Raw genomic sequence first — 15,332 nt, forward strand, 5'->3', positions numbered from 1 at the left:
TTAGCTAACTTATCGTTAGCTTACCCTGATAATAACCTCCAAAAGTTCGTAAGATGAATTTACACGTCAACACTCACCTTAACACATCTCTCATCTCAGATCACAGACAACACAAGAGTGCTCCAAACACATTTCCAAGGACTGCATATTAAGATCGCTTACCGGTTTGAACAAACTGAAAAACGGGAGTGTGCTGTCTTTGTTTACATGGTGTCAGCCCAAGACCAGAAGGACAATTCAACGCTTCCAGAGGTAACTGTCATCTGACATTAGCCAAACTATTTCCGTATCAGCATGAAAAAGATAATAAATGCATTTAGATCAAACCTACTAGACTATGCGTAAAAAACGAACTTTCGTAAAGCTCTCTCAATTTGTGTCGACAGTGCTGTTGAAAGGATACAGCAATTGGATAGAGGGGTACATTACTGATATCGAAGGTAAGTTAACGATTTTGCCATCTGTAGGCTGTGCCGGCGTGCTAGCTAATCAGCAAACGGTGTCATAAAATTTTTCCCGACCGTGAAAACTGCCTTGTTTACATTTTGAACATTTGTGGCTAGTGGGTAAATCTATCGCTGTTTTCGTCGCAGCACTGTCCACACAAATTGAGAGAGATTTACGAAAGTTCGTTTTTTAAGCATAGTCTAGTAGGTTTGATCTAAATGCATTTATTATCTTTTTCATGCTGATACGGAAATGGTTTGGCTAATGTCAGATGACAGTTACCTCTGGAAGCGTTGAATTGTCCTTCTGGTCTTGGGCTGACACCATGTAAACAAAGACAGCACACTCCCGTTTTTCAGTTTGTTCAAACCGGTAAGCGATCTTAATATGCAGTCCTTGGAAAAGTGTTTGGAGCACACTCTTGTGTTGTCTGTGATCTGAGATGAGAGATGTGTTAAGGTGAGTGGTGACGTGTAAATTCATCTTACGAACTTTTGGAGGTTATTATCAGGGTAAGCTAACGATAAGTTAGCTAACTTAGACGCTAGCTTAGCTAGCTCGTTACATTACCTGAAAATAAGGTCCAACATCTCTCCTTATCTTGGCAATCCACTGGCGACGGGTGTCCGGGTTATTCGGAAATCGATGGAAAGACAAGCCTTGATCACATTCTCGTCTTAAGATACGACTTACAGCGTGGTACACAACAATATGCCATAGTAGCATCACCGACTCAAATCACTTTTCTGCTTCATGTAAGCACCGCTCCTAGAACACTTCCCACCATAGCCTCGTTTTCGCATAGGAAAATTTCAAAATGGCGGCCACGTGAAATAAGCCTATAGGTCTAAATAACATCGCTTGGCTTTTAGTCCTGTCTGCAGTACCCTGTATGTTATCCAAACGTTACAGTAACGTTGCGTGGTGGTTATGTCCTGATCGTATGTTATCCAAACGTTGCATTAACGTTGCGTGGTGGTTATGTCCTGATCGTATGTTATCCAAACGTTGCATTAGCGTTGCGTGGTGGTTAGGTCCTGACCGTATGTTATCCAAACGTTGCATTAGCGTTGCGTGGTGGTTATGTCCTGATCGTATGTTATCCAAACGTTGCATTAGCGTTGCGTGGTGGTTATGTCCTGATCGTATGTTATCCAAACGTTGCATTAGCGTTGCGTGGTGGTTATGTCCTGATCGTATGTTATCCGAACGTTGCATTAGCGTTGCGTGGTGGTTATGTCCTGACCGTATGTTATCCAAACGTTGCATTAGCGTTGCGTGGTGGTTAGGTCCTGACCGTATGTTATCCAAACGTTGCATTAGTGTTGCGTGGTGGTTATGTCCTGACCGTATGTTATCCAAACGTTGCATTAGCGTTGCGTGGTGGTTAGGTCCTGACCGTATGTTATCCAAACGTTGCATTAGCGTTGCGTGGTGGTTTGGTCCTGACGGCGGTGTGCTCTGTGCTTCAGGGTGATCGAGCAGCTCGGCGGGAAGCAGCTGGTGATGAATCACATGCACCACGAGGACCAGCAGGTCCGCTACAACGCCCTGCTCACCGTGCAGAAGCTGATGGTGCACAACTGGTGGGTCCTGCATCCACACCGCAGACTCTACACTCTGCATCCACACCGCAGATTCTACACTCTGTATCTACACCGCAGACTCTACACTCTGCATCCACACTGCAGACTCTACACTCTGCATCCACACCACAGACTCTACACTCTGCATCCACACCGCAGACTCTACACTCTGCATCCACACCGCAGACTCTACACTCTGTATCTACACCGCAGACTCTACACTCTGCATCCACACCACAGACTCTACACTCTGCATCCACACCACAGACTCTACACTCTGCATCTACACCGCAGACTCTACACTCTGCATCCACACCACAGACTCTACACTCTGCATCCACACCACAGACTCTACACTCTGTATCTACACCGCAGACTCTACACTCTGCATCTACACTGCAGACTCTACACTCTGTATCTACACCGCAGACTCTACACTCTGCATCTACACTGCAGACTCTACACTCTGCATCCACACTGCAGACTCTACACTCTGCATCTACACCGCAGACTCTACACTCTGCATCCACACCGCAGACTCTACACTCTGCATCCACACCGCAGACTCTACACTCTGTATCTACACTGCGAACTGTACACTCTATATGCACTGCAGACTCTACACTCTGTATCTACACCGCAGACTCTACACTCTGCATCCACACTGCAGACTCTACACTCTGCATCCACACTGCAGACTCTACACTCTGTATCTACACTGCGAACTGTACACTCTATATACACTGCAAACTCTACACTCTACAGTATATACACTGCAAACTCTATACTCTGTATCTGCACTACAATCTCTACACTCTATCTACACTGCAAACCCTACACTCTGTATACACCGCAATCTCTACACTCTGTATCTACACTGAAAACCCTACACTCTATATGTATGCTGTAAACTATGCTCTTTATCTACACTGGAAACCATTTGCTACTTTAACCCTTTGAAGAGCAAGTTTTTGGAATGTTTTTTTTCTTTTTCAGAATTCTAAGTCAGTGTTCTAGAACTCCACTGCTCTCAGTCACCAGTAGTGATTGTGACATCATCAGCATCAGAATGTTCAGTTCAGAACGTTCTGATCACACGTTTTAAAGGGTTGAAGCACCCCATCCTGAGCCTGGCTCTTGGTGCTGCTGTAGCTGTTAGCGCTCTGCTGCAGGTTTGTGTGACGCCAGTGCTGGGGTCACAGCGGTGTCAGGGCATCAGCTCCGCGCATAAACCTGTCTCTGTGACCTTGGATAACAGCCCCCTGCTGAGTGGCTGAGTGTAAATCAGATAAACGGCTTCTGTAAATATTGACATTTTTCGGTCAGTTCTGAGAGGGATCCGGCGGGCGAGGACCCCGCTGTGCGCTGTCTCTCGCGCACCGGCTGGGCGTCGGCACACGTCCCGCCGTTTCCGTAGCGCCCCGCCTTGCAGGATCTGGGGCGCGCGGCCTCCGGAAGATGAGCTCTGATTGGGCGGTTGCCAGCGCCGCTCTGCGTGCGCGTGCTCTCTGAAACGCCGCTCGCTGCGCATGCTAAGCACTGAGCTCGCCATCTGCCACCTCGCCCTCGGCTTTATTGACTGACGGTGAAAAGCAAACAGGGTGAAGAGAGCGAGAGAGAGTGATGAAGAAAGTGTTAGATGGAGAGGAAGAGAGAGATCGGGCGAAGGAGAGAGTGAGAGAAAAGCAGAGGGAGGGCAGGAGAGAGAGAAGTAAAGAGTGAGTGTGTGTGGGTGCATGCGAGCGTGAGACTGTGTGCGTGTGTGCAAAGTAGAGCTGCCCTGAAACCCCACCCACCGCCGCCGCCGTTGTCATGGAAACAGTGCGAGCGGTGGAGGTGCAGGGCCGGGTCCTCGGGGGCGCCGATCGCCCCGTTTAACTCCGCCCCTCGGCACACGTGGCCACGCCCATTCCCATCATCACTCTTTCAGGCTCCGGGATGGAACTTCCTGTTTGCCACGCCCGCAACTTCCTGTCTGCTCAAACACAGCTTGTGGGGACGCTTTGTGGCTTATCACACCTGGGTGATTAGAAACGTGCTGCTGTTCCAAAGACCAGCCTCATAGACCCCCCAGGTCTGGCTGTAATACATGCAGGCCTCATAGACCCCCCGGGTCTGGCTGTAATACATGCACTGTACAGTAAGCTGTTTAGACGGTAAACTCCGAGAACCATCCCGGCAGATCTGAAGACTTCCCATGAAGGAAACGTTAATTGTGCTTAATGTGAAAGAATCGGGTGAAAGAATTTTGCCCTGAATATGGGTGAAAATAGATGTTTTGTTTTTAATAACGTGCAGGAACTTTCCCCCGTGTCTGCGGGGTGAAATTACTTGGAGACGTTCTCTGAGCCTCGTCTGTGACCCCGTCTCTGAGAAAGAATAACCTCTCTCTCCTCTGCTGAAAATTTACCTTGAGCCGGCACATAATTAATTTCAACGTCCAGCGCAATGATTAATTTCCAGAGCGCTGTGACGGCTGTGATTGTTTGCTTAGATAGCCGCGTCCTCATAAACCAGAGCTCCCTTTCTCTCCTCTCTTTCTCTTCTCCTTTTCTCTCCTCTCTTTCGCTCAAGATTCTGCATTCGTTTTCTGTTGCTCTGTTGTTAGACGAATGTTGTTTCTCTTTGTTTCGTTCTGAGAGAAAAGGTTTGCTGTCTATTCTGAGCGCCTTTCACTAATGAATGTGTAGGAAGAGCAACATGTCACTCGTTGCAGACGTTGGCTATTTTTAAACCGTATGCACACCCATCCAGCGACCGCACACACCTGGTCTTCATAAACACCTGTATGTGCTAGGGCCTTGTTGCTATGGAGTCATAATTTTCCAGATGGCACAAGCTGTTCTGAGGGGAAATTTAATTTTTTTTTTCTGACAGGTAAACATGCCCATAGATTTCTGAGAATTACTGCGGCAGGTTCTTGAGTGGCTCAGCCAAGGCAAGGCTTGGCTCTCTAGCTTCTGGGGAAAGTGGAATTTTTTTTTGCCTGATAATAATGATGGTAACACCTTGCATTTATGTAGTGCTTTTTCTCATATTCGAAGTGCTTTACAGTGATGTGGGGGAAATCATCACTAATGTGTAGCACCCACCTGGGTAATGCACAGCAGCCATTTTGTGCCAGAACGCTCACCACACATCAGTTGAGGTGGAGCGGATGGGAACTATTTTTAGCCAACTAAACTTGGGATGATTAGGTGGCAGGTTGAGGATTTGGCCAGGACATTGGGGGACCCCCTACTCTTTGAGATGAGTGTCACGGGGTCTTTAATGACCACAGTGAGTCAAGACCTCGGTTTAACGTCTCATCTCAAAAAGATGTGTCTCCTACAGCACAGTGTCCCCATCACTGCACTGGGGCATTGAGGTTTGTTTGCCCAGAGGGAAGCTCACCCCCCCCACCACTTCCAGCAGCAACTTAGTTTTCCCAGGAGGTCTCCCATTCAAGTACTAACCAAGCCCACACATGCTTAGCTTCATTCAGCAGGAGCAGGGTGCATGATGGGATAGCAGCTGGCTGGTACGGTTAGTCTACAGGGCGCCTGTGCTTTTGACAGAACCCCTGAAAGAGGGCTTCTGATTGGCTTTTTGTGTGTGTGGACATTGTGCCTCAGTGTTTTACTCCAGATCCAGATATGGGACGGGTGCACATTTTGAGATAAATATTCACCTTTAGTCCACAGTCCTGCTGACAGCAGCTGCCCCTCACACAGTCTCTGTGTCCACTGTGCTGATGATGTGTAAACTGAGATGTGTTTCTCTGACTCTCTCCTCCTCTCTGCCTCTCCCTCTCTCTCTCCCTCCCTCCTTCTCTGTCCCACTCTTTCTCTCTCCCTCTCTCTTCTCTCTCTCTCTCTCCCTCCTCTCTGCCTCTCCCTCTCTCTCTCCTTGTCTCTCTCTCTCTCTCTCTCTCCCCCTCTCTCTCCTCTCTCTCTCTCTTTTTCACAGGGAGTATCTGGGCAAGCAGTTGCAGTCATCAGAACAACCAGCAGCCGTCTCTGCCAGGAGCTAAAGAGTGTGTGTGTGTGTGTGTGTGTGTGTGTGTGTGTGTGTGTGTGTGTGAGAGAGAGAGAGAGAGAGTGTTTGTGTGTGTGTGTGTGTGTCCCTATGTTAGGCATAGATGTGTGTCTGTGTGCTGTTGAATGGTTATGGATGTGTGTCTATGTGCTGTTGAATGGTTATGGATGTGTGTCTGTGTGCTGTTGAATGGTTATGGTTATGGATGTGTGTCTGTGTGCGTGTGTTTGTATGTACACACACGCGTATGATGGTTACAGATGTGTTTGTTGTCTCCCTTGCTGTGTTTCTCTGTGTGGGGTCCTATCTGCTTTGCGTCTTGTGTTAAGTTCAGCCTTGCAACCTCCTCTTCACCTGTTTACATGCGTTTCCAATGTCTTACAATGAAGACCTACATGGTGATGTCACACGGGCTTCTGTGGCCGTGGCTGTAAATTATGTGACAGATTATTTATGTCAGAGTTTTTAGACGCAGTAGATGTGTCCATTTGGGTGAAATAAAGTCTTTTAACTTAACGGACCCGTGCGTGTTTGCTTGGTCTTTCGGGGTCTCCTTTTGGGTGATGTCGCCTCATTGTGTTTGCGTATCGATCTCAGACATTGGCATTTTCAGTATTGTTTATACCCACATCCTCTGCACAGCTGTAGTGTACAGTCATGGTAGCCTGGTCCCTCAGGGGTATACTGCCCCATCTCCAGTGTGTGTGTGTTTCAGTGCCTCAGGGGTCTACTGCCCCATCTCCAGTGTGTGTGTGTTTCAGTGCCTCAGGGGTCTACTGTCCTGTCTCCAGTGTGTGTGTGTTTCAGTCCCTCAGGGGTCTACTGCCCCATCTCCAGTGTGTGTGTGTTTCAGTCCCTCAGGGGTCTACTGCCCTGTCTCCAGTGTGTGTGTTTCACTCCCTGTGGGGTCTACTGCCCCATCTCCAGTGTGTGTGTGTGTTTCAGTCCATGAGAGGTCTACTGCCCCATCTCCAGTGTGTGTGTGTGTGTGTTTCAGTGCCTCAGGGGTCTACTGTCCTGTCTCCAGTGTGTGTGTGTGTGTGTGTGTTTCAGTGCCTCAGAGGTATACTGTCCTGTCTCCAGTGTGTATGTGTGTGTTTCAGTCCCTCAGGGGTCTACTGCCCCATCTTCAGTGTGTATGTGTGTGTGTGTGTATGTGTGTTTCAGTGCCTCTGGGGTCTACTGTCCTGTCTCCAGTGTGTATGTGTGTGTGTGTGTGTGTTTCAGTCCCTCTGGGGTCTACTGCCCTATCTCCAGTGTGTGTGTGTTTCAGTGCCTCAGGGGTCCACTGTCCTGTCTCCAGTGTGTATGTGTGTGTGTGTGTGTTTCAGTCCCTCTGGGGCCTACTGCCCTGTCTCCAGTGTGTATGTGTGTGTTTCAGTCTGTCTGCGGAACAATTTAGTCTGTTCCTGTGTCTCATTTCTCCCTTCCACGCAGCAAAGGCCACTTTTACACAGCGCATTTAACTGCAATCAATACTTTTTGAGAGCAATCAGTTTGGATTCAGCCCTGCAATTTTCAGAAGATAGCCTAGTAAAGACGACTGCATGCAGCGAGACCACACTTATAAGGCTGCTTTTAACCCTTAATTAATTTTTTGTGAAGGAGACCGTTTTGGACTCAGGCTGCTGTTTTTAAAAATAGCTTATTGCAGAACACTTGTGGTTTTTCGGTGGTTCGATTGGAGATTAAAATACAATGCGTATCTGATTAAGAGTCTTCTGGATGAATGACTGAACCGTTTAGAGAGAAAGGCCAGGAAAAGGAACTATGCACGGACAGGTGAAAAATTAAAGGAAAAACCAGCATAAAATGTCTTAGTTAGGTGTTGGGCCACCAGAACAGCTTCAGTGCCAGTACCTTGGCATAGATTCTACAAGGTGTTTTTGATGATGTTGGTGGAGCGTGCTGTCGGTCCAAAATATCACGTAAGTGTACGCCTAAGGAAGAGTTGCTCCCTACGTACTGCACTAATGTAAGGGCGTCACGGTCATCAAATGTTGAGCTGCACATAACCCCCCCCCCCCATCCCCCCACCCCCGAGTCTGGTGCAGCCCTAGTCCCAGGTTAGCCTGTAGCTGTGGAGCATAACTGTGAGGATTCAGGAATAAATATGTCAGCGCGGTGTTGCCAGTGAAAGAAGAGTCCTGCATCTCTCTCTCCCTGTCTTCACAGCCAGCGCAATAGAGACGAGCTGCTCTGTCCCTTCAGGGGTCACCCCAGAATCCGTGGGGGGGGGGGGGGGGGGGGGGGGCGGGAGGGGTCACCCGAGGAGCAAAGGGGGCTCAACAGGGAGGCGTAAACACTTCAGATAAATAGCCGGACGAGGCTTAATTAGCAACACTCGGGGCTTAATTAGCAACCAGCCGGAGGAGGCTCAACTGCAAGTGCTCAGATGGCATCTGTGTTATAACAGGCGGGCTGGGGAACATCTCTGGAGATCCGAGACCTCCACTGAGTCTGCGCCCGGGAGGAGGGGAGAAGCGAGCGCGCAGACAGGACCGGGCGAGAAGGTTATTAAAGTCTGTAATCAGCAGCGAGCGACGGCAGAGACTCTAATGAGTGACCTTCGTCTGTCGGGTCTCTCTCTCCGCGGCTGATGCGTTGGCATTTATCCAGCTCAGGCAGGAGTTTTATTAGTCGATCTGAACCCGGCTCCCTTACTGAGTTTGTTCAGAGCGCCGTGCAGTGCAACTTCCCGCTGGCATAATGCTTAAAAAATCTTTTTGACAATGTCCGTGACTTTGTCAAACTCTGGGGAGCATTGCTTGGTCAAATAGCAGGGGGTGATGTCACGCCTGAGGGCATTGTGGGTAAAAATGAGCTGCATTTGGCATCAAGCCTTGGATGGTTACAGCATGACATATGCATTGTCCAAGATCACGTTGTAGAAATCCACCTCTAAGTCAAACAGGCGTTTCAAGCCATCTGCAACTTGAACAGTAATTTAGAGAAGCAAGGTTCACTGTGTCAAAAAGGATGTCTGTCAAATCTGATTTAAATTTTTTGTTGTTGTTGCAAAACAGAAAGAATGAACTCTTAAAAAAGGTTGTGTTCATATCCTACACACTGCTTGTGCTACTACTGGTGTTACATGAAACACATCTTGTGTCAGCTACTGCTTTTGTGCGGCAAGGATACAACGTATGTGTTACAAAGCGAGACTTTTAACACTGACTGTGTTGAAAGTGACAGAAAATGTGTGTTAAAAGAAATGATGTAATATGTTGTTTTTGGCACATCTGTTTTGTGTGCTAACGTCGTCTGTACCATCTGTTGGCTGTCTGCGCCTGAATGAATATCCTGTCTGCCAGTGTACCAGCGGGATACAGTGGCATTCAGCTGGTCAGACCTTTTTGTCTTCACTTTCCATCCCTTCCTTCCTATTGCTTTTATGAGGATCACGATAATTATCCGCTGATTGTGTAATTAGCGTGGAGAGTCTGCCAATCTTGTGCCTGTGGGTCCCTGGAGCTTAGATTACGATGCAGGTTTAAATCCCTGTGGGAACGCCCTTTATCCCGCGGCCAATTACATTACGCTCTCACAGTGTGGCACCCCCCCCACCAGCCTAGTGAGGCCCAGGACGTCCCTGGGGGGGGGGGGGGGTGTTGATTCTGTAATCTGTAAACCCCCCTATGGAGGGTCACCCGAAAGCCGTGTTCCCTCCAGACTCAGCGACGGCGAGTCATTCGCACGTCCAGCAGAAGTGCAAATTAAAGGAAGGAGGACCGGCCCGCTGAGCCGCTCCTTACACTCCTGCACCAGAGACGGCGATTCCATCCCAGCATGCAGCGGTTCGGTGTGCGGACTTCCTCCCTTTCGCCCCCCCTCCTCGGATATTAACGATCATTTTCAGACTGAAATAACGGCTGTCCGGCGTGGCAGAAGCTCACGGACCCGCTCGGCTTATAGCCCTCAGGGCGGTGGTGTGCGGCACCATGGGGCCGTGGTCACTGTCTGCGTCAGAGGTGGGCCGCTCTGGTTCAGGAGGGCCGGTGTGTGTGCAGGTTGTATCTAAATGAGCTAATTGGCTGTATACACCAACACTGGTCCACTCGTGGATTAGATCTTAGGCGAACGTCTCATTAGGGATGCAAGAGCCGTCTTTGACTGTCATTCATGCGCTGCATCGAGAAATGCAGCTGAAATGGCAGATGGCGTTAATGCTAGGGCTAATTAAGCAATTAAGGACAGAAGTTGGCAAGGAAACCAGAACAGATAGGGCCTTTGTTGTCCACCTCTGGTCTCTATGATTACAGTGGTTTGGGAACTTGACTTTTTATCTCAGTGGTTACAGGTTCGATTCTCTGGTGGGACACAGCCAGTTGTACTTCCTAGTTCAGTATTTACATTTTTGCTTCCATAAACCATCCATCTTTAAACGGACTGTGTATAATTTAAGCTGTTTAAGTCACTCTGCTTAAGTGCATCGGCTAAATGCCAAACTAAATGTCTGTATCTGTTAGAAATCCTTTTGGTACAAATCACTGTACAAACAGCAGAACAATAATGGCACTTATATTTACCTGCCATGTTGTTAATCAACCTCTGCAGCTCTATAAATAGTGCGCTGGAACACTGTGTGCATGCTGGGGGGGGGGGGTGGGGGGGGGTTGTATGTCGGAAATGTGCACGTAGGAGTCATGCAACATTCCCCTGTAATTAGATTGCAAATTCTCCAGTGAATCTGATAATTGATGTGTAATTGAGAAGCATGGAGCGCGATGGGATGACACATAACCCCCAGTGATCTGGGATATCGGCTTATTGTGTAATAACCTTCAATTTCTGTTTTTCCACCAAGCCTCCAGTCTCCAGGAGAGGACGTGTACGGTTGGTATCCAGCGCTGGAAGATTCGCATTATTTAATTCCAGTAACGGGGAATGCTTTATGAATAAATGAAGAAAAAAAACTAGAACAGAGAGAGAGAGAGAGGTGAGATTCTTCTTGAGTAAATATGACACTGCACCGGAGGGACATCGTGCATTATGGTGAATATACACAGTGCAGTACAGGGACTGAATTTCCCATGATTAATAATAATGCAGTTTTCTCTTGTTTTCTCCCTGAGTGCCTGTCATGCCTGGCAAACCCGTACAGGAGTGTGTTCCCTAGCAACAGCCGTGTGACACGTGTGAGCAGCCCGGATCAGCGTGTGACACGCGCGAGCAGCCCGGATCAGTGTGTGACACGCGTGAGCAGCCCGGATCAGTGTGTGACACACGTGAGCAGCCCGGATCAGCGTGTGACACGCGTGAGCAGCCCGGATCAGTGGCACGGGTGCCTGCGTTGTGCGCACTGCTACACCCCCGGTCTCCGGGGCATCCTCGGTCCGAGTGGCTCATTTACGCCATCGATCCGCTAAAAGAATCCTCACACCTTGTCCTCAGGGTGTTACCCGGCAACAATCAACACCCACAGACACCACCGGCCCCCTGGGGACTTCACCTGATACCCCTACTGGGTAAATTGCAGACAATGGTGCAGGAGATTACGTTAACCCGCAAGATATTTTTGAGTTTTAATTTTGCGCGGTCCTTGGGGTCTCCTAACACATGAATCCAGATGTCAGGAGGGCCAGGCGTGCGCTGGGGGGTTTTCAATCGCAGCAGTCGCGGCCACTCGAGAGCACTACAGGCGATACGGTTGGCTCGTGAGCTAAAGACCAAGGTCCCCCGGCTGAGAGGGAGCCAATCACACTTGTCGCTGAGGGTCGCCGTGGTTAACAGCGGGCGGAGTGGTGCGGCTCTCGCTCGAGCGCCCTCTCATTAGCGGCCGTAAGTGGGCCCACTCCACGCCGTGAACGAGGTCGTCGTGTGCGTGAGCCCGTCCTGCCCTTCCCCCGAGAGCGCCCCGATCCGCCGCGTTACATCACCGGCTAACGAGCTGGTTCTGTGGCGACGCTCTCGACGCAAACTCGCTTAGCGATGTCGAGGGGCAGCGGAGACTGTCCTGTTCCGCATTGCAATCAGCGATGGGGGGGGGGGGGGGGGGGGGGGGGGGGGGCAGTGTAGTATAATGGGTAAGATGCTGGTCTTGTAACCCAAAGGTCACTGGTTTGATTCCCAAGAAGGACCCTTGAGCAACGTACTTGCACTGCTTTAGTGTAGATCCAGCTGTATAAATTGATGCTGTGTGAAAAGTTGCGTAAGTCGCTCTGGATAAGAGCGTCTGCTAAACGCCTGTAGTGTAGTTTACTAAACACTCAAGGCCTCAAAATGTCAGGAGAAGCTTTTGGAGATTCAGGATTACAAACGGTTCTGAGCAAAATTGAAATGCGCCTCCAGGGCAGCGAGAGGCAGTCTGCCGGACCGATGAGCCTCCTTTCAGCCAGGAAGCACGCAGTTTAAGGCCAGGAAGCGCGCGGTTTAGGGACAGGAAGCGCGCGGTTTAGGGACAGGAAGCGTGCGGTTTAGGGACAGGAAGCACGCGGTTTAGGGACAGGAAGCATGCAGTTTAAGGCCAGGAAGTGCGTGGTTTAGGGACAGGAAGCGTGCAGTTTAAGGCCAGGAAGCGTGCGGTTTAGGAACAGGAAGCACACGGTTTAGGGACAGGAAGCGCGTGGTTTACGGACAGGAAGCGCACGGTTTAGGGACAGGAAGCGTGCGGTTTAGGGACAGGAAGCGTGCGGTTTAGGGCCAGGAAGTGCACGGTTTAAGGCCAGGAAGCGTGCGGTTTAGGGACAGGAAGTGTGCGGTTTAGGGACAGGAAACGCGCGGTTTAGGGACAGGAAGCGGCGCGTTTTCGCTTCGGTGGCCCGCTCTTCCATCTCTGGTTGCTAGGAGACCGTAATGTGTTTTAAATGCGTTTAAGTGGCTCCAAGGACTTACTGTACAAATCAAAACAACAAAAAAAACTGCACCTGAATAGCGGCGTGTGTGTGTGTGTGTGTGTGTGAGTGTGTGTGTGTGTGTGTGTGTGTGTGTGTGTGTGAGTGTGAGTGTGTGAGTGTGTGAGTGTGTGAGTGTGTGAGTGTGTGAGTGCGTGTGTGTGTGTGTGTGTGAGTGTGTGTGTGTGTGTGTGTGTGTGTGTGAGTGTGTGTGTGTGTGTATGTGTGTGTGTGTGTGTGTGTGTGAGTGTGTGTGTGTGTGTGTGTGTGTGTATGTGTGTGTGTGTGTGTGTGTGAGGTACTGGCCTTGCCCTCGATTTGAACGGCTGCACGGCTTCATTCAAAACATTTTTTTTTTTTCTGGAAAAGACAGGATGTGCTGAAGTTCATGTTGATCTCTTTTTAACCACAGATTTTAATAGCAGTCAATGATACACAAACTGGTGTAATTAAAATTTAAACACATAGATGTGGTTTAAGTAGCCTATACCCGAACACACAGAGCAGTGAGCATCGCTCTGGAGGGAAGAGAGGAAATGGAGCCGACGGGTGCTGTACCTGTTCTTTGGCTCTTAGGCAGACATTTCGTAGCTCTGAAAGGGTGTACAACGAGCCTCAGTCGCCTCAGGTGAACGGGCATTTGTTCCAGAAAACCTGTGCTGTAAAGGCCCCAAGCTGGGATTCGAACCTACGACCTTCTTGCTGTGAGGTGACAGTGCTACCCCCTGCACCACCATGCCGCCCAACTCAAAACCAATCAACTAAAAAAAAATTTTTTTACATTTTAAAAATCATGAGAATCCAGTATATTTTCAAAAGATCATCAGACCCTTCACGACTGTTTTTCAAAATAACTAGACCAGGTTAAAACCTAGTATATGGCTGGACCTAACACATGTGATCCAACCAACCAATGGTGTAACTTCATCACTTCATCACACAGTCAGTCAGTCAGTCACAGACATTTGGCTGTTGCGGTCCAGCCAAAAAATGCGATGATCACGGTTCGCATATTTTTCATGGGGATGAATGTCAAGCACCGATGACGGAATCAATATCAATCAAGAACAATTTGACTGCGTCTTCTCATTTCAGCTCTTAAAAACAAACTACTTTTTCTGAAGCTCTTGCGGAAGTCATTGGTCAAGGTTCTTGAAATTCCACTTCACCGAGTACTTGTCTGAGGAGGTACAAGTGTCCTTTCACCGCAGAGTGTCTGTTTCATCATCATCTCGGTTCAGAAGCAGCTCTTTGCCAAATCCGGCACACTCAAAATTCCGGTTTTATGTCCTTCTTTCATTGAACTAGAGCTTGCAACAGGATGCAACGTCTTAAAACAGTATTTTCAGATTGTAATGATTTTGAAATCTAATAATAAAAAAATTTGTTCATAACCCAAAACTGTTTGGTGTATTAAATGCAGTTAACCAAGTTAAGGACCTGCGTACATCCAGGTTTAATGAAAATGGTCGGACACGTGAGCATTCACAAAGGGAATGAGTGTTCATGAGTGTTGGCTTTCAAAGTGGCCTGTGTACCACGTGACTTCTCTCATCATTTTCTACCATTCCTGTCCCTTTGTATTTTTGGGTGGACCGCAACAGCGGGGCCAGCCCCGTAAACGCGAATGTCTGTGACTGAGTCACTGAGCGATGAAGTTACACCGCGCATGTCTGTGACTGAGCGAATGAGTGATGAAGTTACACCAGTGGTCGGCCGGTTCGGTCCAGCCATTCACTAGGTTTTGATATGATCTTGTTGTAGTAACATTAATAAACCGCGTCTGCAAGCTTTCTGTTGGTATTTCATGTGACATAATTTTTTGAAACTCGAATAAAATTCCATGCAACCCTTTCTCCAGGTTTCTGTTCTAATGGGGTGTCACGGGAGGAGAGGAGGTCTTCACCGTCTTTCACTTCACTGGGCTACTTTCCTCGAAGTCCTTTCGGTGTTAATGCTCTCTGTACAAATATGCTCTTCATTTAATAACTCTGATGTTGCATTTTACAGATCATACATGGCATATAAAAATACAAAAACTATTCATGAAATGGGAGTAAATGCAGCCGCAACAATATCGCTCAGTGGTAGGCAGCGTGCAAAGACTTATCCACGGGCGTAAACCACATACAGAGAATCGCTGGGCGGTAATTGTCCCAGTTGTGATGTCATCCTGCGCGAGCTGCAGGGGCCGGGGAGGGCTCTTAGGGGAGTCGTGCACGGAGAGCAGCCGCCCGCAGACAGAAATCCTCAAAGTTCGCAACACTCAATCTCTGTAGAAACCTACCGGCGTTTCTTTTTAGTTTTTATTATTAATTAATATTTTTGTAATACTAACCAGGGAGAGCGGGAAGTTAAAAAAAAAAAAGCTAGACTATCGGGTATGTAGCCAAATTTATTTTATTTAATTGCGAACTTGCGTGTGTGCGCGCGCGTGTGTGAGCGCGCG

General features: G+C 48.7%; 1 protein-coding gene across 4 annotated transcripts in view; it reads left to right on the forward strand.

The window, feature by feature from the left end:
* LOC118234466 (V-type proton ATPase subunit H-like) overlaps positions 1–6,136 on the forward strand; it is a 22,934-nt gene extending 16,798 nt beyond the window's left edge. For all 4 annotated transcript variants that reach the window (XM_035431008.1, XM_035431010.1, XM_035431011.1 and 1 more), the window contains 2 exons: positions 1,920–2,033; positions 5,982–6,136. In XM_035431008.1, coding sequence (XP_035286899.1) covers positions 1,920–2,033; positions 5,982–6,045 — 178 coding nt within the window. In that variant the 3' untranslated portion in view covers positions 6,046–6,136. The remainder of the gene's footprint in view (positions 1–1,919; positions 2,034–5,981) is intronic.
* The last annotated feature ends 9,196 nt before the right edge of the window (positions 6,137–15,332 follow it).

The sequence above is a fragment of the Anguilla anguilla genome, chromosome 8 (assembly GCF_013347855.1).
Source record: "Anguilla anguilla isolate fAngAng1 chromosome 8, fAngAng1.pri, whole genome shotgun sequence".
Lineage (NCBI taxonomy): Eukaryota > Metazoa > Chordata > Actinopteri > Anguilliformes > Anguillidae > Anguilla > Anguilla anguilla.